The sequence below is a fragment of the Chinchilla lanigera genome, unplaced genomic scaffold (genome assembly GCF_000276665.1).
Source record: "Chinchilla lanigera isolate Chin_1 unplaced genomic scaffold, ChiLan1.0 scaffold00054, whole genome shotgun sequence".
Classification (NCBI taxonomy): domain Eukaryota; kingdom Metazoa; phylum Chordata; class Mammalia; order Rodentia; family Chinchillidae; genus Chinchilla; species Chinchilla lanigera.
In genome coordinates, this window is record NW_004955455.1 from 13,705,276 (window position 1) to 13,732,579 (window position 27,304).

The 27,304-nt window shown below is 48.0% G+C and overlaps 1 protein-coding gene across 2 annotated transcripts in view; it reads left to right on the forward strand.

Moving 5' to 3' along the window:
* Positions 1–27,304, forward strand: part of Ksr2 (kinase suppressor of ras 2) — a 402,376-nt gene that overhangs the window by 329,970 nt on the left and 45,102 nt on the right. For both annotated transcript variants that reach the window (XM_013520300.1, XM_013520301.1), the window contains exons 11-14: positions 4,265–4,306; positions 4,966–5,038; positions 7,986–8,034; positions 9,795–10,162. In XM_013520300.1, coding sequence (XP_013375754.1) covers positions 4,265–4,306; positions 4,966–5,038; positions 7,986–8,034; positions 9,795–10,162 — 532 coding nt within the window. The remainder of the gene's footprint in view (positions 1–4,264; positions 4,307–4,965; positions 5,039–7,985; positions 8,035–9,794; positions 10,163–27,304) is intronic.

The following is a 27,304-nucleotide window of genomic DNA, read 5'->3' on the forward strand; positions in this document are numbered from 1 at the left end:
GGGCCTCTGGGGTTCCAGGCTTCCTCCTCTCCAAACTTTCCCCCATCACGACTCTGAGTCCCTTCTACATGGACCATCCAGGCCATGAATCCATGTTCACTTACTTACTTACTTACTGTCAGTCTCCCACATTTATATAACAGCTCCACAAGACCAGGAGATGTCTGCTTCATTCATATCACAGCCAAAACCAAACACATCATCTACAACCAAACAACTAATGAAATGTTTGTTGAATGAATAAATAATAGATGGATGGATGGCATGGCCCTGTATTGGTTTCCTATTAACACTGTAGAGAAATGACCACAAACTTGTGTTATGATAACACAAATTTATTATCTTATGTTCTGGAAGTCAGAAATCCAAAATAGCGTTTCCTAGGATAAAGTTCCAGTGCCAACAGGGCTGATTGGTTATGGAAGTTCTTGGGGAGGATCTGTCTCCTGCATTTTCCCCAGCTTACAGGAGCTGCCTACATTCCTTTGTTCGTGGCCCCACTCTAGCATCTGCCTCCATTATCACATCTACTGTGAGTCTTTCTCTCTGACTCTGTCTTTCTGGACTCCCTCATGATGACCTTGGTAATGCCATTGGGCTCACGCAGGTGATCCAGGAAAATCTCTCCATTGCAAGATCCTTAACTTAATCTCATCTGTAAAGGCACTTTTGTTATATAAGTTAATGTATTTGATTTCCAGGGACTAGGACATGGATGTCTTTGGGGGTGGGGTGGGGAGCATGATTCTACCCACAATGGTCCCTGTTCTCATAGGATTCATGGCTCAGTGAGAGAGACAAGCGAATAGGATTATAAATTGTGGTAAAGGCTGTGAACAGAAGCAGCAATGGAATGGGGAAATTTGAGGGGTGACCATGTGCAGGTTGAGGTCACAAACAGTTGTGCTCTACAGGTGAAGAGTAGGGGAATGGCCCTCCTGAATGAAGGAGAGGAAGAATGTCCCTAGAGCCCAAATGTCATAAACAAGAGGAAAGGACACCAAGCAAGGTTAGAAGGAGCAGAGATTTGGATTTTACTTGTGACTCAATGAGTTGCATTCAAAAGGGTTAGGCAGAGAATGGCTTGATTCTTCTTCCTCCTAGAAGACCACTCTGATCGCTCTTTCGGGTGGCCTTTGGGTATGAGGGGCCCTCAGGAAAGATCCAGTGTAGCCTGCTTGTCCCTCCTACCTCATCTGCAGCTCCCACATCACAGCTCCTCCTCAATGGCAGAAAGCCAGGAGCCATTTAGCTCCCGTGAGCTGTTTTCTGAGCTCCTTCGCTGCTCCTTGGAGCTACTTTGGGCCAGTGGTCATTATCCTCAGAGACAACAGGTCTCCCGGTGATGTCTTTCCTCCTCCTCTGGCCACTTGTCCCCCTTGAGATCATCAGGACCGAGCTGTTCTGTGGCACACGGAAGGTGGATCTGCCAGGTGTCCCTTGTCTGCCTCTGTTCTCCAGAACAATTCTTCCTCTCCACTCCTCAGCCCATCCTCCTTAAAAGAATTCGACCTCCAGCTAACCTTTTCCACAGACTCAGAATCAATCCCTCAACCTCTCCAGATCTGGAGTGGGGAAGAGACCAGCTAAGCTTTCAGAGAATCCTGGGTAATTTTTCTTTTTAAAATTTTAGCCTCTTATTGACAAAACAGCTGCATGCAATGAGATACCTAGGTTATGTAATAGTATAAAAAGATCCCCAGAGTCATGGAACTAGCTTTTCTTTGAGAGCTTAGCCCTGGGATCTTGAATAAGTCATTTCCCACTCTGGACACCCCACTTTCCAGAGTCCAGATGCATGCACCTGCATTCTAGCTATCTGAGATACCCTAGAAATGAACTAAGCAGAAGTTTCTGCTGTTTTGTTTATGATAAAAAGAGGTGATTCATTCAACCAATGTTTGTCACACACCTACGAGCACAGGGAGTTTAGGATCCTGAGATATTGGGAATTGCTCTCTATCCTGAAGGAGCTTGTAAATAAAATTTGCCCTTCGGATGAGTACTGCATTTGTTTCCCCAAAACAAATGACTTAGTGCTTGAGGCTATTGGATTGTGTCTTAATTATAAATCATCCTTGTCTGTTAGTTAAGAGGGGATACAGAGAGTTTGTTTATTCATGGCAGCTAATACATTCATCCCTGAGGACCTAAGGGTACCAGGATCTTCATGAATACTAAAATCCATAGATGCTCAAGTCTCTTATATAAAACAGCTCGATATTTGCATAGAACCCACATACATGCTACCATACCCTTTAATCATCTGTAGATGATTTACGACCCTCAGTCTAGTACAAATTCTATGTAAATAATTCTATACTGCATTTTTCAGGGAAAATGGCAACAAAAATGTCTGTATATGTTCAGTGCAGATACAAATTTTCAAACTATTTTCTTATATTTGCATATAACTGACAAAATCATATATATATATATATACACCACGTTTTGAAATACATAGACCTTGCAAATTGATCACTATAATCAAGCTGCCTCACACAGTGATAGCAATTCAATTTCATTTTTTTTTTTTTTGTTCAGTACCAGGGATTGAACCCAATGCCTTTACACTGAGATATATCCCCAGTCCTTTTTAAATTTTCTATTTAGAGACGGGGTCTGTCTGTGTCACTCAATTGCCCAGGCTAAGCTTGAATTTGCAGTACTCCTGCCTTACTCCCTGACCAGAGTGCTGGTTTAACAGGCCCCACTTCCTTATAGCAATTCTTCATTTTGTTTTGTTTTGTTTTGTTTTTTGGTACCAGGAATCGAACTCAGAACCTTGCACTTGCTAGGCAGGAGCCTGTGCCGCTGAGCTATATCCCTGGCCTGCGGTTCTTCATTTTGATCCTGGGTTGGTTGAATCCATGGATATAGAACCTGTGGATGCTACAAGCCAACTGTATTTCTTTAGGTCCACTCTGTGATGTGGATATTGATGCGATAATGATCCCAGCCCTAGGTGTAAGGGACTATGGACAGATTTGCTTTGAATTTTGTAAGGAACCAGAAGGAGAGCAAGAAGTCCATCCTCCAGGGTCAGCTTCTGGACTCCAGGCTCAGAACCACTATGCTAAGACTGCATGAGCCAAGTCCTAGCTATAGCTCGTCCCTGAATGCAATAAAATGCTTTCTGGAAGTAGACTCAGAAATTCAGACTCATATCCCTGCCCATTTTATTTACCAGGGCATCTGCAGCTCTGTGTAACCTGCCCCCTACTCCAGGCACCGAACCCCAGTGGAGTAAGCGGTCAATTAGAATCCTTCAAAGTGTCCAATCTCCCCAACTTGGGGCAGAAGCAAAATGAATGGTCAGAGAATCAGCAGTGAAGTCCAGGAAATTTCTTTTACATAATTGTTTTCCTAAACACAGAAATTAATTCATGCTTATGGTAGGCAGAATAATGCTCCCCCTCCAAAAGAGAACAAAAAGCACATGTCCTACTCCTGAATCTCTAAATCTGATACCTTATATGACAAAAGTACCTTTGCAGTTGTGATAAAGCCACAGATCTTGAGATGGGCAGATTATCCTAGATTATCCTGGTGGCCCTAAATGTAATCACAGCGATCCTATAACAGGGAGGCGAGGTCAAAGACAGTGACAGGTGATGTCAGAGCAGAAGCAGAGATTGGACTGACGAGGTTACAAGGCAGAAAATGTGGTTGGCTCAAGCAGCTTTAAAGATGCAGAACAGGTTCTCCAGGGGACCCAGAAAACAGCAGATGCCTTGATTTTAAGGCCTTTAAGACTCATTTCAGACTGCTGGCCTCCAAACTGTAAGAGGATGCATTTGTGTTGTTTTAAGCCACTAAGTTTGTAGTACTTTATAATAGCAGCAAAAACAAAAAGAAAGAAAGAAAATGAATGCAATCCTCAATACAGAAAATTTGAAAAGCTCAGGAAAACATAATCATTCAGCCAAGGGGGAAAGAATTAATACTTGGGCTTATGGCTTTACAATACTCTGTGTGTGTGTGTGTGTGTGTGTGTGTGTGTGTGTGTGTGTGTAAGAAGGAGGGAGAGCGGGAACTCAGGATGACTTTTGGTGTCAGAGTGGTCTGATTTGGGGGATTATAAGATATCGAATGGGAGGGTTGGCTTGGATGCTTACACTCCTGACTCCCTTACACATGCTCTTAGTCCCTTGAAATTCAGAGCGTCTGCAGAAGTATGGAAACTCTCAGGGAGGATGGGGAATGGGAGCCCAGCTTGGCACCTGTGGGACGCACTCACTCTGATGTTTCTTTCCTTTGCAAGCATCCCACTACTACAAATACAAGCAGCAATTCATCTTCCCAGGTGAGTGATTTGTGAGCCGGCAACAGCCCTTCTGCACAAGCCCTGCTGAGAGGCAGGAGTGGCTGGGATGAGTGGACGGGAACATAGTTGGGGTAGACAAGATCGAAGAGAGTGGGAATGGGGCCCCTACACCCCAGGATAAAGGCCAGATGTGGAAGCGGAGAAGGTAAGGTAAGGTGGTTCAGTTCCAAGGGCACCATGGGATCCAAGGAGGCCCCATGCATAGTAGAAAGGCTGAGAGAAAGGAAAGCTAGGCCAGGGTGAGGTAGAGGCCAGAGTCACAGGGCAGGGGAGAGGCGGTCAGAGGGGCTCAAGTTGGGAATTGAGAAAATGTGAAACCAAGTGGTCTCATCCACCCAAAGGGAGCTCAGAAGTATGGAAGACTCAGAGATGACCAACAGATGCTCCAGGCCAGGGGCTTAGGGTCCTGGCAGCCAGTCAACAGGAGGGCTCTGTGCAGGGTGTCATGTAGGATCCTGGCCCAGCTCAGCAGGCCAAATCCAGGAGGTTGATGAAGGGAGACAGGACTGGCCACCCCTGGGGCCCATGATTGCCAAAACATCATTCGCCACCATGTGTCACAGGAATCAGGCACAAATGTAAAGGTAGTTGTGGATTCCATGCTTGGTTTCTGACTGTGTCCCATCTCCGGCTCTCAGATGTGGTGCCCGTGCCAGAGACGCCGACCCGGGCGCCGCAGGTCATCCTGCATCCGGTGACCTCGAATCCAATGTAAGTGAAGCAGAGACCCTTTTCCCCTGCCCTGAACGTTTGGCCTTGGGTCTGCTTAGGTCCTCTGCCATCTGGAATGATGGAGGGGGTGGGCAGTGGGACACAGGGGCAAGAGAAGGCGCCCACAGAGATCAGTGACAAGAAAGGTGATGCTGACCCCAGGAACAAGCTTAGCCTTGGGTCTCTGGTTCTATGCTACAAGCATGATGCCCAGGGGCCAAACCATTTCCACAGGGCCCATAGACCCCCTCCCTATGATGAGAAAGAAAGCTTTCCTAGGCTATAGATGAACCCTAAGGAAAGGCCATTTAATCTATATCATACTCTCTCTTTTAGAAGTATAATTTAGATTTATTGCAGGGATCAGCAGACTTTTAGCCCATGAGTTCCAACCTGTTGCCTGTTTCTATAAATAAAGTTTTATTGGCACACAACCACGCTTACTTGTTTACAAAGCAGTCTCTGGCTGCTTTCTCAGTACAGCAGCAGAGGTAAGGAGTTGTAAAGAAACCATACAGCTCACAAAGCTGAGAGTATTGACTCGGGCCTTTGTGGAAACAGCTTGCTGATCTTGGGTTTATACCACTATAAATATAACATACGCGTATTTTGGGAAGATTAGAATATTCTGGAAAATAACCACTGACAATCCCCGTATGGCTGGAATTTATGTGTGCTTTTTCTATTCATAACTTGCATCATTGTGACCCACAATAAATGCAATCATTGTCCTGCTTTGTTATTTTTAATGCTATGATATCACATTTTTGTATCATTCCAGACTCTTCAGAGACATTTTTAATGGACGTAAATTGTCCTGTTAGTATAAAGTCATTTCCCTAACCAGCTCCCTAATGCTGGATTTTGCATTACTTCACATTTCACTGTTGCAAACAGCAGCACCACAAACATCTTTGTGTGTTGCATCCTGGGCCTGCACCCCCTCTCTGCGGGTTCTATTGGTTCCCTCTCTGCAGATTTCCACTGCACAAGCTGTGGGCAATGTGTGGCCCAGGGGAAATCGCCTTCCTTCATTTGTTTGGTTGTGAGTGAAGTCTGGGCTATGCTAGAATTTGACCAGCTAATCCACTCACATCTTTGCCTACTTGATTTTCCTTCTGGCCCCCCTGAGTGCTCCATCCTCTGTGACCCACAGCAGGATTTTATTAAGGACTCAAATGGTACATCTCTGAAATGAGAGGAGCAGCAATTTGCCGGGGGATATTGCGCTGATGCGTAGCTCTGGATTACTTCTCTGCTGCGCGTAAACCAACTCCCCATTTGTGCAAGATGAACTCCGGGTTATTAACTGACAGTCAGGGAGTGCCAGTGAAACACAGTCAGTAGCTGCCTGCGATCTGCTTAAACTTGAGTGAGCGATGGGAACTCTCTGCAGAGGGAAATAATTGAGCAGCCCTGGTGGCTGGAGTGACACCTTGGTGCAGAAGGAGGAGGGCTGTAGTTGTGCTGCTAGGTGTCAGGAGGGACTGCAGCTGCCCGGTCCCACCCAGAACATCCTCATGCAGTTTCACTGTGCCTTCCCAGGCTGTCCTATAAATATGGGGTTAATGTGCACCTTTGTGATGACTCTTCTTTCCCCTCTGCTAAGTCTTTCAGACTCTCACGTGCCAGGAGCCCCACCAGGAAGCGGACTGACTTCGTACAGAGTCAGCAGCTTGCTGGGGTCCTAGGGTCAGGTTAGGGGAGCCCCACCCACGTGCAGTGAGGAGGTGGGAAGAGGGAATCTGCTAAGACTGGAGAACTGGGAAGGGGGCTTCTATTCATCATGACTCCTGTCCCCTCTGCTCCAGCTCTTCTGTGCTTTTGGTAATCCTGCTGCTGTCTCCCTTCTGAACTCCAACACACACACACATCATTAGGTCTGAAAAGATGGCCCCAAAATACACCTCTAACGCACACTGCACCAGGCATCCCCTCATATAACTGTGCACTTGACAATCCCCTCGTACTCGTACCACCCCTGCACCAGGGCAGATTTTCTTACTTCCACACCTAGTTAAACCATCAGCACAGAGCATTGCCCAAGACCCCCAGGAGGTCCCCCCAACTTACATGCACAAGACAACCCAGGGCATATCCCATAATATTCTCTCTCTCTCTCTCTCTCTCTCTCTCTCTCTCTCTCTCTCTCTCTCTCTCACACACACACACACACACACACCCCTTCCAGTCCAGGCTAGGCTCCTTATTTCTGTTGCACACATCCTGATTCCATGTGCTTGGCAAGCTCCAGCTTAAGCACCATGAACCTTCAAATACACCCAGCAGTTCTGTCTCCTTGGGAATCCCCACCATGCTGCATTTATTCACTTCACACCCAACTTTCAGTTTGTGTCACATTCAGCTTCTCTGTACAGTACGGTATCTGCACCCTCGCCTCAGTTCTTTCAGTAGTGGTAGGATATTCCTTAAAGGTGGACCCATGCCAATTTTAATTCTATATCCCTCTAAGGACCTAGTGCTGTTCCTCACACAGACTTCTAGTTGAATGAATGAATGAATGAGTGAATGAATGAATGGGCAGAAAGACAGATGAACACTTCAGATCCCTCCAAAAAATTCTGAATCTGAGTGAACTTCAGAAATCAGACTCATTATTCCCCAGTGAACACTTAGTCTTCTGAGGAATCTTCCTCACATGGCATTTAGGCCAATTTATAAAGAAGCTGCTAGATGCATTGAAACTAAAGCAATAAAGAAAAATGAGTCCTGAGCATCTCAGGAAATCTATTTAAAATAACATCCTTGTGTGACTCTTTGTGTGGCTGGGTGAAGCATTGTTTTAGACCCATGTGTTGAAATGCAATGCGAGATGCAGGCTTGGTGGCAAGGGCTTCCCATTTTGGGATTCTTCATACGTGGCTAAACTCAATACATGGATCTGCCTTTTCACCTAAGGGTGGCGTTTCTTTTTCTTTCTTTAAAGCTTGGAAGGAAATCCATTACTTCAAATTGAAGTGGAGCCAACCTCGGAGGTGAGAACTGAAGAGCAAGCAGCAAAGCAGCTTTTTCCAGGGGCTGCTGTGGCAAAGCCCACTGAAGTCTTTGATGACGCAGAGGGCTGGGGGTGGGGGTGCACTGGCCTGTGATGGATGTCCTAACTCCAGGATCATTAACGCGCGGTGCCCCTCCCCGCACCGAGCCTAATGGACCATTATATGGTGTGCATCTCGGAAAAGCCAGTTGTGCGGAAGTTGGCAAAGGATTTGCATTTTTAGTTGAAAAATTAACTCTGGGCAGGGTGACTAGCAAGGGGATATGCCCAGCTGCCTTCAAAAGAGTATGTGGGAGGAGATGGAGACCGCAGGGATGGTGGGCATGTGGGGTGCTGGGAGTGCTCTGAGGCTCCTTCCCACCTGCCCAAGCCCCTGAGTGAATAAACGAAGTGTCCCAGGTGAGAACCATGGTGTCCCAACCTCTTGGCTCTGCCAACATGTCCTAAACCAAAAGGAATAGAAGCAGGGTTTTCAGGGAACCTCCTGTCCCTCTAGGACTCTTGTAGTCCTTGGGAGAAGCCAAGTTTTCTGGGTTGATTTTCCTGAGTGTGACATGAAATTTACGCAGGGGATTTTGGGTCAGGAAGACTTGTGTCCGGTTACAAGGTCACCTGCTCTTATGAGGTCCCAGGGCCCTTTGGGAATCCTCCTGGATTGAGCATCCACTGTTCTCACATTCCAGCAAAAAAATCCAAGGGTCAAAGTAGTCCCAGGAGCCCCCAGACACCATGCTGGGCGGGTGGTACCTACATTGTAGTGATGGCCATATCTAAGTGTGCTCAAGTCATATAGATGCACGTGGTAGTATAAATGCAGGTTCCCGGTCCTGGCTTGCTGATATTTTGACTCAGTGCACGGGAGCCAGGAATTTGTTTCTTCTCAGGCACCTCAACTGATGTTTGATGCAGGTGGTCAAACAGCTCTTCCTTTAATTTGAAACTTTGCACCATCCCCACCCCAGGGCAGATCTTCTTATTTCCAAGTCATAAGGAGGAAAGGTAGCGTCAGAGAGTGAAAAATCTCAAAGTCACAGAGGCCAAAGGCCAACTCACTCGCTCTGACTATCAAGCACACTGCATGAATAGCTCATTCTCACGGCTCCTACCTTCCTCCCTGCTATAAGAGCCACAGGCCTCTTGTCTGTAGCTCTGACCTCTCCCAACTTCTGAAACATCAATTCCAAATCCTCTGGGGGAAGCTAAAGACACTCCATATTGCCAATTGTCACACGTTATGCGCAGACTTCTATTTTATAGCCTGTCATCACACCACATGCATGCTAATAGACAAATCAAAACAGTATGGTATTTGGCACTAGATAGGAGGAGTCTAGAGGTATGAACTCAGGTCTCCCCTCTGTCTGGTTGTATCATTTCTCCGGGTGACCAGCACCCCAGCTTTCCTGGGACTAACGAGCACCCTGAGATGTATCACTCTTGGTGCTAAATCCTGAAAGTCCTAGCAAGCTGGAGTGGGGGGTCTCCTTAGCATTTCTCATCTCTGAGCCTCCGTTTCCCCTCTTAGCACAAAAGGGTTGGGTTTTTATGATATCCTTTTCAGGCCCTTTGTTATAGTCTGATTTTAGACCAAAGCCATCCAGGGAAACAGAGCTATATGTCTGTCCCGGCCATGAATACAGACAGAAACGCAGAGGGGTGTTCAGAGTCCCAGCATGACCTTGAGGGAGAGTGGGCAGTGGTAATGGTGGCTCTCTGACTTCTGCTCCTGTCTGGCCACAGAATGAGGAAGGCCACGACGAAGCCGAGGAGTCCGAGGATGACTTCGAGGAGATGAATCTGTCCCTCCTCTCAGCCCGGAGCTTTCCCCGCAAGGCCAGCCAGACCAGCATCTTCCTTCAGGAGTGGGACATCCCTTTCGAGCAGCTGGAGGTTGGCGAGCTCATCGGAAAGGGCCGCTTTGGGCAGGTGTACCACGGCCGCTGGCACGGCGAGGTGGCCATCCGGCTGATCGACATTGAGAGGGACAACGAGGACCAGCTGAAGGCCTTCAAGCGGGAGGTGATGGCCTACCGGCAGACGCGGCACGAGAACGTGGTGCTCTTCATGGGCGCCTGCATGAGCCCGCCCCACCTGGCCATCATCACCAGGTCAGTCCCAGCCGACTCCCACCGGGGCTTCGCCGAGCTCTGCGGCTGGCATAGCTGAGAAACACGGTCCAGGTTAATCAGTCATTCTGGCTAAAGCAGTGTCTTCAGTTTTGCCATTTGCAGTTAACTTGCGATTGTTTCTGTCCCCAGAAAATGCTTCTAAGGCTACACTCTTGTGCAAAGCAGCATCCTGGAGAGAACATGAATAGAGTCAGAAAAATTGGGTCTCTTCCCCTCTCTGCTCTTTTTATGTATAAAGACAGCTCTGAGACTCGCTTTTCCCATGTATAAAATGAGTGGATCACACCACACTATGGGCCACAACTTTTCCAGTGCAAGCTGATGGTAAATACTTTCAGCCTTGCAGACCATGTGGATACCGTAGCAGCCACTCAGCTCTGCCACTATGCTGTGAAAGCGGCCACAGACAGTGTGCAGATGGATTGGAGTGGCTGTGTTTCAGTAAAGTTTTATTTATAAAACCAGGTGGCAGGCTGGATTTAGCCCACGGGCCATAACTTGCTGAAACTCAAACTGAGATTCTACTGAGCTATCATTGTCGCTTTCATTGACACTGCAAGAATCATTCACAATTTTTACCTTCGTTGTTCTGAACATACAGAGTCTGTGGTCTCTGGGTGCATGGAAGGGGATAGTTACAGTAGAGAACTAACATGAAAAGAATGTCTGATGATAGTGACTTTCCTGGACTTGCTCCTTCTGATCTCACCCAGTGACGTAAGGCAGGCATTTAAAAAAATAGATTTGGTTTCATTTGAACAGTTGTGAAACAATCCTTTGGTGTGTGTCTAGATGCTGATGTTTGTTCCCTTATGAGATTACAATCGGTCACAACAGTGACGATCTTGGTGCGGCCTGCAATGCCATAGGAGCTCTCCCCTCCTATATTCAGATCAAGCAATAAAGAACCCAAATTCCTAAATCCCACATCTTTAGGAGATATCCCAGCAGGAGCTGCAGGCCCAGAGAAGAGTTGGTGTGTCTTTGCTCTATTCCCTTGTGAGGCCAAACCCTCCTCAGGTCAATTTATAAGACCTTACTAATCATTATCACCTGTCACCATTGATTATGCAGATGGTGGGGTGACTGGAGCCTGTGTGTTGAATGGCAAGTGCTTCTGAGGAATTGGAGATGCAGGTGCAGACATTCAGCTCACCTTAAACGGGGTGAATACAGTGAACTTCAGTTCTCCTAGGATGGAAGTGACTCTCAAGCTATCAATTCGGGGCCTGGGGTATTCTGATTAGGCAGTGGGAGGTCGGTAAGCTTGTGTTCAGTAATCATGCAATATCCCCAGAACTCAGTGGCTTCCCTTTATCCATAGGCAGCTCTTTTGAGTTGACCCATGCCCTCATAGGAGCTTGTCATCATCTTGTAGGTGGGAGGGGGTCTGGTCAGTCTTGGACGCCCTTGCTCCCCTGTCATTTTGTTGGTAGACCATCAGCCGGGGTGACGTGATTCTGCTCCACATGGCATTTATCTCCAAAGACCTAGTTTAGTCTCATTCCCATGCTGATCTCAAGTTCCCAGTTCAGCAAGAGGTGAAGGTCTGCTACACAGGTATTTTTCACACCTCACCACGTGATACATTGCCTAATATTCATTGGCCAAAGCAACACCTGCGGGCCGCTAGATTCAAGGCATGGGGAAATAGTTTCTACCTGTGAATGGAAGGATCTGTAATGTCCTATTATAAGAACATGGATGCTGGGAAAGGGACAGTCTGGGGTCACTTTTAGCCTTCTTTTCCCTGTTACCCAGTTTATATGGTCTCCTCTTAGCAGGAGATCAGGAGCCCTTCACTTGGGACGCACAGGTCCGCTTGAAAGGTGGTCTTTTCCCCACCCCTGCTTTCCTTCTTACTACTCCGCCCTTAAACTGTTATCCCCAACTCTCTCTTGGGTCAGTTCCTCGCCTGCTAGTCTGCTAAACCTACTCTTTTTTCCACTCTCTGATTAGAAATCTGAAACCCATTGTCTCCTCTGCTTCCTGACCTTTCTAAGGACTTGCTGCCTCCTTGTCCTCCGACATTTTCAGAGTTACCATGCCTCCCTCTCCTGGAACCTTCCCCGAGGCAGCCTAATTGGGAGCGGATGGCCCAGTTAGCAGCCACCGTTGAAAATCGAGTGGTCATTATGAAAATGCAGGGCGCATCCCGCAGGCCAGCTGCATTTGCAGCCCTCTTCTATTCCGTCCAAGCTCTGAGCTCCCCGCCCCACATGCCATACCCACCTACGGATTTCACGGAGCCCACCCTCTTCCTGGCACCGTGATAAAGACTCTGCAGCTTTGGGACATGTAATTGGTCTCTGGAGTGTTTAGGTATTTTGTGTGAGGATGTCAGACGAGCCCCAATGAAGTGGTGTTTATTCCCTGTTATTGTGTTGTGATATATTTATCCTGCGGAGGGGCTCCCTGCACCCTGCTCCTCCATTCAGGACCACCCACTTGTTGACCATCCAGATTTCTTTTCTGAACATTGGATTTGAATCCAAATATTTGAGTAATTTGATTAATCGCTTGCACTCGCATGATTGACTGGCAGAAGTTGATGATTGGATGCTAGCCAACCAACTGGAACAGTTTTTGGACAGAGGTTTTATTTTACAGGGAGCATAAGACCGGATAATTACCTAGCACACTCTGGATAAATTCACAATGGCATATTTGAGCCAATTACTTAGTAATTATCATCGAAGTTAACAAGTATTTCTAAGATTAGCATCCTTGTAATGCAGTATGTATGGCTCTCAGGGAATGAGTAATAACCAACTAGTTACCCCATTGGTATATCCACAAATAAAATTAGTGTGGGGATGGCGAAATTATTTCACGATTGGGTCATTATGGAATTATTGCAAAGCTATCGACAGCCCGCATAATTGCTCATGTTAAAAGCTCCAAACGGAATTGGAAAGCCAGTAATGCAAGAGCTGAATCAGAGTCTCACGCCCTTCCGGCCAGCTGCTGGTTTTCCTGGGCCTCTGTTTCTGCATCTGTAAAATGAGCGGGTGGAAGTGGTTGTTTGTCACAGGATTTTGTTCCAACTTTGACCAAATTCTTGGGTTCTCTAAGAAGATGCTTCCCAGAGGAAGGTCGCTCTGCCCTTCTGCCAGGGCCACCAGGGGACAAGGCTGTTAAAACACAAGTGCCCAGGAGCTCCCTGTCCCCCATTTCTAGCAGATTACCACAGTTTCATGGCTTAAAGCAACACACCTTTATTCGCAGACAGTATTCAAGTCTGAATGGACCTCACTCAACTAAAATCAAGGCCAGGCTGCAGCAGAGGCTCCATTCCTCCCTTTCCCAGAGCCTGTTCCTTGAACTCTGCAGCTTCTGGCCCCTCCCTCCACCTCAAGGGCAGCATCAAATCATCTTGTTTCCATGGCTACATCATCTTCCTCTTCTGTGGGCAAATCTCCCCCTACCTCCTCCTTATGAGGAGAGTCATGACTACATTTAGGGTTCGCCCGGGTGAGCCAGGATAATCCCCCATCTCAAGACATTTAGCTTAATCCCATCTGCAGCCCCGTTCTGCCATCTAAGGTAGCACTCAGTGTTTCCAGGGAATAGGGCCTGGGCATCTTTGGGGATCACCCTTCAGCCTCTCATACCACTGTGGACCCAATGAATCCAGTCCAGCTACAGGTGGAAACTTTTCTCCCTAGTACTGGGGATTGAACTCAGGGCCGTCCAACAACTAAGCTACATTCCGAGTCTTTTATTATTTTTTATTTTGAGACAGGTCTTCCTAATTTTCCCAGGCAGGGCTTGAATTTATGATCTTCCTGCCTCAGCCTCCCGTTGTACTAGGATACAGGCACGCATCACTACAACCAGCTAAAGGTGGAGTTTTTAAAACCAAGTCCAGGCCCTAGGGGGTAAGAAGATGCTCCTTTCTTTCCAGAAAGCTTTGTCACCAAGGTTACAGTGTCCTTTTAACTTCTGGAAAAGAGGTTGGAAAATCTGTGGCCTGACAGAGATTAAATCCTTCACATAGTTTCTTGAAGTGAGAGGTGATCTGGCTGATCCTCTTTGGCAGACTTATTTCCCTGGCTGAAGGGTAGGACAAACACACAACCCTCAAAAGCAAACCAGGAATGTGGCCAATTCCACCAGCCTTCAGCAGGCACCTCGCTTCAAGGCAGCCTCTGTATGGTCTCCTGTTGATCACTGTACCCATTTTACAGACAGGAACCCTGAGGTCAAAGAGGCCAAGGAAGCCCTTGTCCTGGTCGTAGAACAAGTAAGTGGCAGGACCTGGAAAGGAGCAAATGTGCCAGTGAATGCTAGCCTGGTATGGCCGTTCTTTGCCATGGCTGCCTGAGCCAGGTCAGTGAGGGGATGGGCCCCACCTGGGAGCAGTTCCGGGTCCTAGGGGTTCTACAGTTCTGGTCATATCAGAATCACCAGGAGGACTTGTCACAATGCGGTGCCCACGCCCCATCCTGCTGCACTTAGCCTGGGCCTCTTTTTTAGAAAAATCCAAAAGATTTCACACACATCAGTTTGAGAACCACTGGCTTTGAGAACTGAGTCTCTGTGGAGCTTTGATTTTCCATAGTTATGTGCTTCTGTAAATTCCTGTGGAGCCAGGATGGGCGTGTACACATACACACACACACACACACACACACACACACACACACACACGCCTCCTCTTCCATACACACCCCAGATGACTTGTTAATTCTCTTTTCTTTCTTTCATTCCTGTCCTCTTCCCAAAACATCCCTGACTGAGAAACACGCTCCTCCTCCCCTCTTCCCCCACAAACAGTTCAATCCAGAACCTAAGCACCTCGCGGAATTCCCATGCAGAGCTCAGGGCTCCTCGGAGAGCCCCCAGCCCTGCTCCCGCCGTCATTTTCTGCAATTCCAAAACGACCCCACCTGCTCCTTTTCCATGTGGGTCCCTGACCAACCCCACAGGGGAGCTTGGTAGAAATGCAGGCTCTGCCCCCGATCCCGGCTTCCAACGTGCCATGGAAACCTGCTCCTGCCAGGGAGCACTTAGAGGTGAACTGACGGGTCCAAAGTGGGTGAGGGGCTGGAATGTCCCCTTGTTCCCACCAGCAGGGGCCTGAGGGCCACTGTGAGCCTCAGCGCACATTTTATCAGACTCACGCTGAGAGCCAGGCTGCAGTATAGCTGTTCAGAACACAGTGTCTGGGGCTTATACCAGACCGTTACATTCCCATGGGAGAGAGGGACAATCCCACATTAAGCAAATAAGATAATGAAAACCTTGTGATATGTACTGTGAAGGCCATAAACAAGCTGATGAACACATCAGAGTGACAGGCGGGATCCTTTGAAGGGGACTCAGAGGAGGCTTCTGAAAGGAAGTAACATCTGAACTACTGAGAAGGAACAGGTGGCCACACCAAGAGTGGAGAAAGGGCTGTCCAGATGAGGCTATGGCAGGCGCAAAGGCCCTGAGGCAGGAATGATGTGGGTATGTTGAGGGCCAGAAGAGAACAGGTAAACAAGGAGGGGAGAGTGGCGGGGAAAGGGCTACAGGGGCCAGATGATAGCAGGGCCTCAAGAATGCTTAGAAAGAATGTGGAGTTTATATACCCTAATGTGCTGGGAAGACAGAGCAAGTGGCTTGCTAGGAGCCACCTTCACTACTCAGGGAGTTTCCTGATGGCCTGGCTGCATCAGGCTCTGACACTCAGCTGGTTGGTTCCATGTGTCAAAACTTAATTGGTGCAGAGCTGTGATGGTATCAGCAAACCCAGCCCCGATGGCTCGGGCAGAGGAGAGTGACTAGGAGCTATCCTGACTGTCAGTTTGGTACTTCCATCTGTGTGGGGCTCCCAGGAAAGACCTTCCTGCCTCAGCCTCCCAGTGTGCTGGGAATTACAGGCATGTACCACTACATCTGGCTAGGTGTTCATCCTTCAGCATTTGGGAACACAGAGAATTTCATCAGGATGCTGTCCAGAGGGTGGGAGTAGGAGGGAGCAGAGTGTTATGGGCATCCCATAAACATGTCATTGTGACAGAGGTGCTTGGGCTGTGTGCCCCAGGACAAAACGAAGAAGCATTTCCCCATGCCCTCGGGAGGAGCTTTTAAAATGTCCCAGGTATATTGGTCCCATCCATCACCGGGTTCCAGAGTCTGAAGGCATCCGTCAGTCCTGTGGGGCTGACCTGCCCACAGGTGTGTGATGTCCATCCACTACACGCCCCCAGGGACCACGTAGTCATCAAGTCCCATGGGACCTCATTTGCACAGCATTTTAAATCCGGTAACAATCAGGAGCTGTTTAATAGATTATTTATTTCCCGCTCCAAATCCATCCCTGTTTTCCATGCTTTCAAGGATAACAGCACCACGCGCTGTCTTTGACAGACAAATGGGGGCCCCTGCCTCATGCGAAGACAGTTAACTCCGCGCCTCAGTGAGATTTCAACTTGCTTTTTGTGTAACTCGGGACTTGTGTCTTTCTGATTTTTTTGCCCCTTCGGGCCAGTTTGATTGTCCTAAATATAACATACAAGAGTTGGAAATGGGGAGGTCTGAGCACATGAAATTCCATCCCCTGTCATCTAATCTAGTGGAATCGGCTTCCTTTTATGTTCAAAACGGCTGAATCGCTTTCCCTTTATAAAGCACAGCTGAAAAGATTTTTTTGTCTGAGGCTGCCTTTAATTGTGCTGAAATGTAAAGAGCCCCGAGACTTTTGTGAAGGAAGCGCTATAAATGTAACACATCATTATCATTATTATTATTAGCATCTCATGTACATTTCATATGCCTGTTGGTAAACAATCATATGACCAACAGAAGACTCGCATGGCTAAGGATCTTGCTGCCGGTCAACACCATCTCAGATCTCAGAGGTTTTGAATTAGTGAGCATGGCATCTGTCATCCCTTAAAAAAAAATTTCGTGTTTTCTTACCCAAGTGATAACTCATTTGTTATTGAGAATGCAGATCAGCAAAAGGAAAGAAATGAAATCCACCCATAATGTCTTCAGCCAGAGGGAATTACATGAACAATTTGGTGTCTATCCATCCGGGCATTTCCTGCCTTAGATTATACACAAAGTCACACTTTGCGTTACTCAGGGTGATGGTTGTTGGTGTGACAGATGAACCTTAAGAGTGAGTCTAAACACAATATGAGGTTATTTCTAGCTGCTCTAGTAGTCCCAGAAGGGAGTTTCTGGTTAATAGGTAGCTTTTCTCCACATGGGGAGGGACCCTGACCCCACTCATCTTTTGGGTCCACCTGGCCCTGGGGGCTCAGAGCCCTCTCCTTCCAGTTGGGGAAAGAGGAAAGCACATGGAGGATCATGTTCGGGGCAGCCATGATCCATGCCTGTGTATGGTACACATCACTCCACTTAAGTACCACTGGCTGGCGCTGGGTTCCTTGACCACACCCAACTGCAAGGGAGGGTGGGAAATGGCTAGCTATTCCCAGGAGGGAAATGAAGTGGCTTTTGATGAATGGCCAGCAGGTCTGTGAGCCACTCACCTTTAAGAACAGATCTCCCATTGCCACTTCTCACCCAGTAGCCCTGTGCACGAGGGAAGCTTGAGTTCATGACTAGGAAATACTTGCCTTTTTGGATTTGGGTCTGTTCTTCCTCTTTGCCTGAGTTTTTGCACGGGTAAAATGGGCATGATGTTTCTCACTCTCGGGAGATATCGATGCAAATGAGGGGTCCCATACGGGACAGGCTGCCTCTCAGTGCTTCAATAACTTGTACCTCCTGGTTGCTCTAATAATGATATTAAACCGCAATAATGATAAATATGAGAGCAGCAATTAGGTGAATTAGTATATCTTCTCTCAGGCACCGGAACATCCCTGGCACTGCAAACAGCAGATGTTTGTGTTTATTATAAAGTTAAGTGTAAGAGCTGGCGGCCAGAGTTTGGCTACTTTGGCTCGTGTCTTAGCTCAGCTTCTGTTTGTACTTTGGGCCAAGTAACTTCACTCTCTAAGCTCCAGGCCACTCTAGAACATGTTGAGTCTTGAGCTGGATTTACTGGCCCCCAGCTGAGCTGAAAGGTGGAGGCTAGAAATAACCCTGTGTGAGTCATCTGTATGGCCGTGGTGATGGGAACTGTGGGCTTCGGTTGGAACTGAGGTCATCCCAGGAGCACAAGAGGGTCGCCCCAGGACAGAGGCTGCAGGGCTGGTAGCCTCAAAAGCTGATCTTGTAAGGGGCCTGAGAGGAGGTAACTGGGGTGATGGAGGCAACCAGAAGAATGTGGAGTTGGGAAACCAACCCAAAGTCACTCCGCCATGCACCTTGCCACCTCGGGTCCTTTTTGGTGCGTCCCTTGGCTTGACTCTCGCTAGGGTGCTTCTTACCAAGGCTCATAATGATTTGGCTCCTCTTCTGTCCTATCTCCCTTCCCCCACCTTAGGACAAGGCCCCAGGAGAGCAAGGGTCTCAGCCATTTGACCCACCTCTGTATCCCCAATCCCCAAAATATCAGGTCCTCCACACGCATTTATTGAATGAATGAGTAATGGTGTCCCAAAATACGTTCCCAGCCTGCCACCGGAGGCAAGTATAGCAGCAACAAATGGTGCTGTGTGGTTAGAATTACTGAGAAAGGAGTGGGACAGGAGGGGAAATGGAGTGCAGACTGGGGGAGGAGCCTTAGAGTGTGGGAGGGGTCATAGTGATAAAATGAAGAGTGGTGCCAACTTGGTGATACCTGTTAATAATACGACAAAGAGCCTGGGTGATTTGGGGTATTGGCCCCAAACACTCACTGCGTGCGGGTTCTGTGCCTGAAGCCGGGAATAGGGATAAAGGGGTGGCTTGTGTCCCCACTACAGCTCATTGGATCATTGCCAGCAGTGTCCTCAGGCCTGCAGTAGGATCGTAGGAGGACCTGGGAGCCCACAGCGGGCCCCTTGTCCAACTAAACGATTGCCACAGGGGACGGCCTGAACGTGGGTGGCAGCAAGGCTCCGGGAGACAAGAGCTCCAAGTAGGAGCACAGGACGCAGAGCCAGAGATGAGAAATCAGATCAACCCTGAAGGACTGAGTCAGGCTGAAAACTTTCAGTGTCCCTACCACGGGCTGAACACAGGGCCTTCCAACCGAGCTGCATCCCCAGCCCTGGTTTTTTATTTTATTTTATTTTTATTTTGCAGCCAGAGCTTGCTAAGTTGCTAAAGTCTCAGGCTGGGTCCTCAGCAATTCTCTTGTCTCATCCACCGAAAGTGCTGAGATTACAGGCTCGCATCACGACATCCAATTAGGAATGTGAACCTTTCTAAAGGAGGAGGGAAACCATTGTGGATTAAATCACAGGCACGACCCCCATCTGGTTGACATTTTAGAAAGACTACTTGCGGGTATTCCCTTTACGGAGACAGTGCAGTAGGACTGTGGATGTCTTCCCCGCCCTTGGGAGCGGTGTGGACAGTTTGTGTTGATCCTAATCAGACTTTCATGGGAACGAAGGCAGATTCGAGTGCCCTGGGTTCTGATAGCCCTGTCTGGCATCACCCCCTCAGGGAGCTGCAGCAGCGAGCTGGCGGTCCTTTGGAAAGGAGGGCGATTTCAACAGCTTTCACTATTTACTGAAGTTATAAATAGCCACCGCACTCCCATGTTTTGAAGGCGAGGGTGCGCAACATCAGGCCCTCCACATGTATTCCAGAAAGCAGAGGGACGGTTTCCTTAGCACTGCTGGCAGGCAGCGGTTAAACAAAGATCGGGGAGCTTTGGGCGAACTTCGTGTAGAGAGGCAGAATTGTAATTAATAACCCCGTGGTGCTCAACGCATGCATCTGTTTCCTTGTCTGTTAATGGGGGAACCGACAGCTTCCGAAGACAAAAAAAAAAAAAAATATTTGCATGAAGACAGCTCAGACCACAAGAAATCAGCTTTTCATTACACTGTGGCCCAAGGTTATAAGCTAGGAAGAGGGAGATCGGAACTTGAGACTGTCTGATTCGGACTGCGGCTCTATCAAACCGTACTCTGTCCTCTGTCCCTTCCCAGCCATGCCTGCATCCACAGTTCTTTCTAATGCCCATGGGTGCCTTAGGGCCCTTGACGGCTAGGTCCTTCCCCTGGAGAGAACAAAGACTGACCTCTCACCAAGTCAAGCTCATTATCCAAACCACCACGCCTGCCTGGTTCGTGACTTGTTGAGTTGGGGTGGCAATCTCAGTGTCCGCCCCTTCCCTGGCCTCTCCCTGTGGCAGACTGCAGGGTGGCGAGAGTGGGCAGTAAGTGGGAAGTGCAAGATCAATGTGCTTTCACCATGCGAGGAGCTGGCTGGGCCCCAGGGTTTGTTTTGATGGATTCCCAACCCTACGCCTGCTGCTTGGTCACTGCTCAACTTTTGCTTTGTGCTGGTCTGATCGTGTTTAAGATAATTAAGCCCATAAATCAAATAATAAATAGATATTGACTCTTTGTCATAGAGTAGATCGGGATTCATTGGCCACTGGGGATACTGTTTTCCTCAATCAGTGGACAGCCACGGGATAAATAAATCTTGATAATGACTGGCAAGAGGAAAATCAATAGGTGTATTAATATATGCACCAGGAGCGTGTGTCTTAAAGGTGAATTAAGAGTTTGTTTTGACAGATGCGGGAGTGAGAGAGGGAGGATGGAGAGACAGCTGGACTGACTCTGGGTATCCCTGGACATACAATAGGTGCTCAGTGACGTGGGGGGAACTCAGAAATGCAAGGAAAGGCATCCTTTAAAGAACCACTGTATTTACTCTTTGTTTTTTTTCCATGTTCTATATGTTCACTGCCAAGAAATCCCTTCTGCCTGTGAGCAACATGGTTCTGTCGATAGTTTTGTTTTGTTTCTAGTACTAGGCTGGAACCCGGGGCCCTTGCTCTGAGGTCTATCCTGGGTCCCTTTTACTTTTTATTTTGAGACAGGATCTTGCTAAGTCATTAAGTTGCCCAGGCTGGGTTCAAACTTGCCATCCTCCTGCCTCAGCCTCCCAGAGTGCTGGGATGACGGGTGTGTGCCACCACACCTCTCTGGTGCTTGTTGATGTTTAGCCGTTCAGTGTCATGGAAAGAAAAGAGAGTGGTCAAGACGGGATATGATAGGTGGGGAGAAGTCGGGAGACCAGGCCCCTGAGGTGCTCATGGAAGACTGTCACTGCACAACCTAGGGCTCGGTGACAAGGTTGAGAGAGTGTGAGGATGCTGAGTGTGAGGGGCCTCTGTTGAGGGGTAGCGTGCTGTGAATATACAGCTTTATCTCTGTCCCGAGATGAGTGCGAGGGTAGTGCTGTGGACCTGGGTCCCCTAATTGAATGTACGTCAGAGTTCCCTGGAAGGCTCGTGAGGGCCCATGGGTGCCTCTGCACCACGCCCCACCTGTCTGATTTGGTGAAGCCATGATGGCACCTGGGAGTTTGAACTGTTAAGTTTTTAACAATCATCTCAAGTGAGTGGAACCCCACTTTGAGAACCAGCAGTCCAGGACAAAGATTAAGGTGGGAAGAGAAGAGGACAGACGGACTTTGCAAGGAGACTGGTAGAGAGGGTCCCGAGGGTCGGCGAGAAACAAGGACAGCGTGGGGTCTTCAGAGCCTGGGAGAGTCAGTCATCCAGCTAGGCAGTGGTCTGCACTTTCTCGGACTGCCGTGGAAAGGACACCTGAGATGCAACAGGACAAGTGTCCCTTCCAGCTCCTGCAGCTTTAACTCTGTGCTGGCCGATGGTTTCACCACGATGTGACAACCTCCTCTGTTCACCTGCTTGGTGACATTTGATAGCCCAACCTATAACCCCAGGTGTATCCCGTGTCTGTTTCTGGGCAGGTTTGGAGCAAGAATAGAACTGTTCATCCTCCTAACCAGATCGAGGGTGGAACCATTTCTGTCAGCCAAAGGGCTGGGCCACAGCTGGATGACCATTCCCAGGAACAGATCCCAATGGGAGAGAGAGCTGGAATCCATCGGCATGGCTGTGTGGAGTCACCGGGATTGGAGACAAGTCTACTCCCTGGAGACATCCTCTCTGGGGACTGAGCAGTAGGACTTTCAAAACAAATCGTGGCTATTCACCCACCACTGTCCTTTAGAAATAAAGGACAGGTCATCACTGGGTTGAACTATTTTCAATATGAAAGAGGGCTTTGTTGGAAAATGGCTCTCTGGATATTTATTAAGGGGAATGTGTTTGTTGAGCAACTGCTGCATACTAAGCATTGTGCTAAGGACTTCATTCAATTGTTACCCACATTCTGCACAGGAGGAAGCTGGCGTTTAGGAAGGTGAAGTGGCTCCCCCAGAGACATCCAGCTGGAGGAACCTTGACCTCTCTGATTGCAGAGTGTGAGCCTTAAGCTGCTGCACTATACTGTGTCACCTTAAAGACTAAATTAGTTTTTTGAATATTCTTTTTGGTCATTCTCCATATCCCCCAAGACAATCTTCATGGATCACTGTCACTGACTGCTGCTTCTCTTACCCCTGGGTACAACATAAAATTTATGGGGATCCCCCCCTCATAGAAATTTTAAAGCTACATAAATAAATAAAGCTCTTGCATGTCAATGTCAAGCTTCTGTGGCCCTCCTGTGGCTGGCCCTGTGGACACACAAGCTGACAGTCACCAGATTCTCCCACAGAGGAATGTGTGGGTTGCTAGTTTTTGTCAACATGAGCGTTTCTATCCTGTTGGTAATCACTGAGACTTTCAGAGCCTCGGTTTCCTCATCTGCACAATGGGGATGATACAGTGGTACCTTTGTGCTTGTCTTTAATGGCATCCAGGAGCAGCGAGTACCCAAAATGATGAGTAACCAACGAACGGTTTTGGTGGAAAGAGTGGTGAGGCACAAGCCAGTCAACACCAGCAAGTTCTAGCTCATGTGTCCAGGACCAAATAACAAGAACCAGCACAGAAATTTCATGTCAAAATGCATTGTGTACCAGATTCAAGGAGTTGCAAAGCAGTCGAGTACCAAGGTATGACTGCAATCCCTCCTTCATGGGACTGATGTGAGGATTTGATGAGTTAATACACAGAAAGGCTGGGGGGACCCATCAAATACTATGTCAGCATTCGCATTTGTTATTGTTGCAGTTACTATTGCTGTTAACCCTGCAGCATGAGTCCTCGTGGAGGTGACATAAATGCACAACCCTTGCTCCCTGCTACAGTAGAAAGAGTGTTGGATGTGGAGTTAGATGTCCTGGATGAATGTTCTAGGCTAGTCCCTTGCAGGCTGTGTGGCTTTCGACAGGCCACTTCACCTCTTTGAGCCTCGGTGTTCTCATCTATAACATGGATATATAACAGTGTGTGTGCTTCCCTGGGTGTCTAGGAGCAGTGGGTAAAATGGCAAAACCAAAAGCACTTTAGAAAGTACTAGGACTAGAGAAACGTGGGATAATTTTTAAGCCCATGGTAATAATAATAATCTACTGCTGGTGTAAGCATTTTGACCTTGCCTGACCAGGTGAGCTGGGTGCTTTTGTCATGAGGGAGCTGAGGACGTACATCTGCTGCTGTGGGGGCCGGTGTGTGCGTAAGCATCTCCTTGCTGAAGAGAGCTTTCTGGTTGGCAGGTGGCAGTGACCCACGGTTAAAGTTGCAAGTTAGGGGACCCCCGGTCAGTCCCTCTTTCTGGGTGCTCAGACCCTTCTGCGGTCTCCAGGGAAAGGTCCATCTTGGCTCTGAGACCGAGGGGTGAGAAGCAGTCCCCTCTCTCCAACCCTCTTGTCAGCTTCTCCCTTTGACAACGGCAGAAAGACATGGGCCTGAGAAGTCTCTCCCACTTTTAATCAAAAGGCTTGTCTCCGAGTCCTCTTCAAATGAGAATTTCGTTTCTTCTAGGTGTTCAAAAGACCCAGAGGAATGCAGGAAGGGAAGAGATCAGACCCCTTCAAAGGCAGGGAAGGGGTCGCAGGCATCTTCAGAATTTCCCAGCTGCGCCCGTCCCTCCAAGGCAGTTATTAGCACAGCCCTCAGGGACTCGGAGGCACAGATCAAGGATTCTCCGCGGACTTGTTGGGAAGTGTTTGTAGACTATTGAGGACTGTCATCGCGTCTTGATCACCCGGGTCTGATTTCTCTCCGAGCAACACGGGCTGTCTTTGACAGGCTCTCAGAACTGTAGGCGCTCTGCCGCAGCTCAGGGGGTTGTTATCTGTCTTGTCAATAAACCACAGTTCCTGGCTGCTGGCCTTGTGGCCCAGCCATCTGCAGGAACTCTGCTCTCCAGCTCCTTCCTGTCCTGCTTCCAGCTGTGGTGCCCATGCCTCCCTTGGCCTTATCTCACCATACGCTACAGTGTTGGTGGGGGGTGGCCTTTCATCTTGTGCTGAGTCCCAAAAGGGAAACGCATGGGAGGAGGAAGGGCCAAGAGTTCAAGTTCTTCCTCTACCCCTGTGTGCTTTAGACAAGCCCATAACCTTTCCAGCTCTCAGTTTCCTTGTTTGTGAAACAATTATAACAGGACCTACTTCATTGTTAGCTGGGTTCTTTACCTCTTGACCTTGGCCTGTTTGACCTAAGCTGAACCTTTAGGAGTAACTGACTGCCACCAATCTACCTTTCTTCTCATCATTCATCCATCTTATATCCTCCTCCCCTCTATGCACCTGCCCTTCCACCATTCATCCATCAATTCGTCCATCTATCCGAGATCCACTTGCTCACCTATCCATCAACTCATCCATCCTATTCATTAACTCACCCGTGTATCCATTTATCCATCCATTCACCCTGTCCTTTCTCCCGTCCAGTACCCACCTACCTATCCATCCACTCAACCATCCATCCATCCATCCAACTGCTATTAATCCACTTATCCATCTGATCATCCATCAATGTAGCTGCCGTTAATATTCCTATCAGTCCATCCATTCAGTCATTCATCCTTGCACCCATCCAACCAGTCACTGATGTAGCCCTCTAGCCAGCCAGCAAATAACTGTCAAGATCCTTCTTTCTGTTAGGTACTACCAGGTGCTAGAAAGGGAAATCTAGAACTATTCTTCAGGGCCATCCTGAAAGCTAATTCCTTGAGGCAAGGTAGTATAAAGGTCAGACAGTGTAGGAGGCTGTGGTCTGCATCGTTGTGGTAGCACTGGTTCAGAGCTAATAAGAAATAAAGTCAAGGAGGGGCTGGGGATTTAGCTCAGTGGCAAAGCGCCTGCCTGGCAAGCGCAAGGTCGTGAGTTCGGTTCCCGGTACCGGAGAAAAACAAAAACAAAAACAAACAAACAAAAAAAAAAGAAATAAAGTCAAGGAAAGATCCATAGAGGGGAACTTGAGTGCATTGCTTATCTATGGGAATGAACTATGGGTCATGTTCCCCGATAGGAAAAGAAAATAGACCCCGCCCCCAGGAAAAACCAGGCAGCAGGACTCAGTGAATTAAATCATCTTCACCTGCACCTTTCCTTCCCTTTGGTTCTAACTTTGTGGAACCCTGTACTGATGAGTGGATAGGGTGAAAGCCCGGGGAAGATGACAGGGGAAAGGTGGCTTTATTCTCAAGCTGGAAGCAGGAGAGGGTGGTCAGAGGCTGGCCCTGGGCCAAGGGGTGGGGGAGAAGGTGGCAATTTAGTACAGCCTGAGGTTGCTTTGCACAATTTCCAAGGGTGGCGGAGGAGGGGTGGGGGCTGCTGCCCAAAACCAGAGCTGCTCACTGCCTAATTTACACCCCATTAACTCTCAACTCATAATAATTTATCACCAGCAGCCTGGAGTTTACTTATTCATTATTTATAGAGAAAGTGTTTGCGAAGCAAATCAGTAGTTCAAACAAGATCATGGGGGGTAGGTTTAACCCACTCAAGGAAACCAACTGAAGTAAAAACCTTAGCACATGTGCTGTGTACAGGCTTCAGAGGAACAGTGCTGCCTCTGCCTTCAGCACCAGGAACTTGCGCTTGGCCTCAGCGTGATCCCTCCCTAAGGGACACGTCTCCACTGCTCTCTTACTCCTCTCTGGCCCAAATTTCACATTTTGACCTCTTTTGGTGTTTAAGTGTTGTAGTTAGAGCCTTGAGTCAGCTCTAGTAAGAGTGTCCTTTGGGGGCAAGTGTAAAAGCCAGATCTGTAGAACTTCTTCCCTTATGGGAAATATATGGCATCATCTTCTATAAACAACTTAAAGACCTTTCCTTTCCTTTGCAGAAGGCCTCTGGCACTCAGGGTTGGAAGACCTGGTGTCTCTTCCTGATGCCGGATGGTCTTGGGCAGGTCCTTTGGGCTCCATGGTCCTCAGCCTCCCCGTCACCTGGAGAATGGGCATGCTGACCCATGTCCCTCAGAACTGCTGCAGTGGCAGATTAAACCATGGGTGTGTTTTATAAACAGAAAAACGCAAAGCAGAAGTGAGGGGGCAGATTGTTTTTTATGTGTATGCCAGTGCCAATGACAGAAGTTTTTTTCTTTTTTCTTTTTCTTTTACTATGTCAGAATGAATGGTTTTAGCATTTCTAGCAGTTCCCAACCTTGGCTGAACATTGAAATTACCTGGAAGCTTTTGAATTCTGTGTCTTAGCTCTATCTCATACTCCAAAGATTTCCTTGATCTGGATGGGGCCTGCATGTAATTTTTTCTCTTCCTCATCTTCCTTTTCTTCTTCCTCTTCTTTTCCTCTTCCTCCTCCTTTCTCTCCTGGTACTTCTGTTATGGGAAACAGTAAACAATTCCCAGGATGAGCTGCACTGCCCCCAATTTCTCTTTCCTCTCGCATCAGAGTCAGACTTGTATAGTGACAGGGATTATAGAATTCTGCAGAGTTTGGTACAGCCCTGTCTCTGTCACTTCTGGCTGCTCTGTTCCAGATAGGGTAACGTATTTCCTAGTTATCAGGACTCCTGAGAAGAGTCTGTGTGATAAGAACACAAGTAAAGTACATTTCTCGTATGCCCGACACATGATTTGAGCTCAACAGTTGCTAGTTCACATCATGGTTGTTTCTTGTTGTGATGGTGTTGGCCAATGGAATCTCAGGTGCCAGAGGCTGTGGGGGTTCCCTGGGACAAAATTCAGGGGCAGTACTTTCCAAAAAGCAGCAGAAGTTGTGGTGGTGGGAAGAATGGGAATGATAATAGATACCAGGATCGCTGGTAAACCTTTCTTTGAATGACGTCAGGTCGTCTTTACAGCAGCCCTCCGT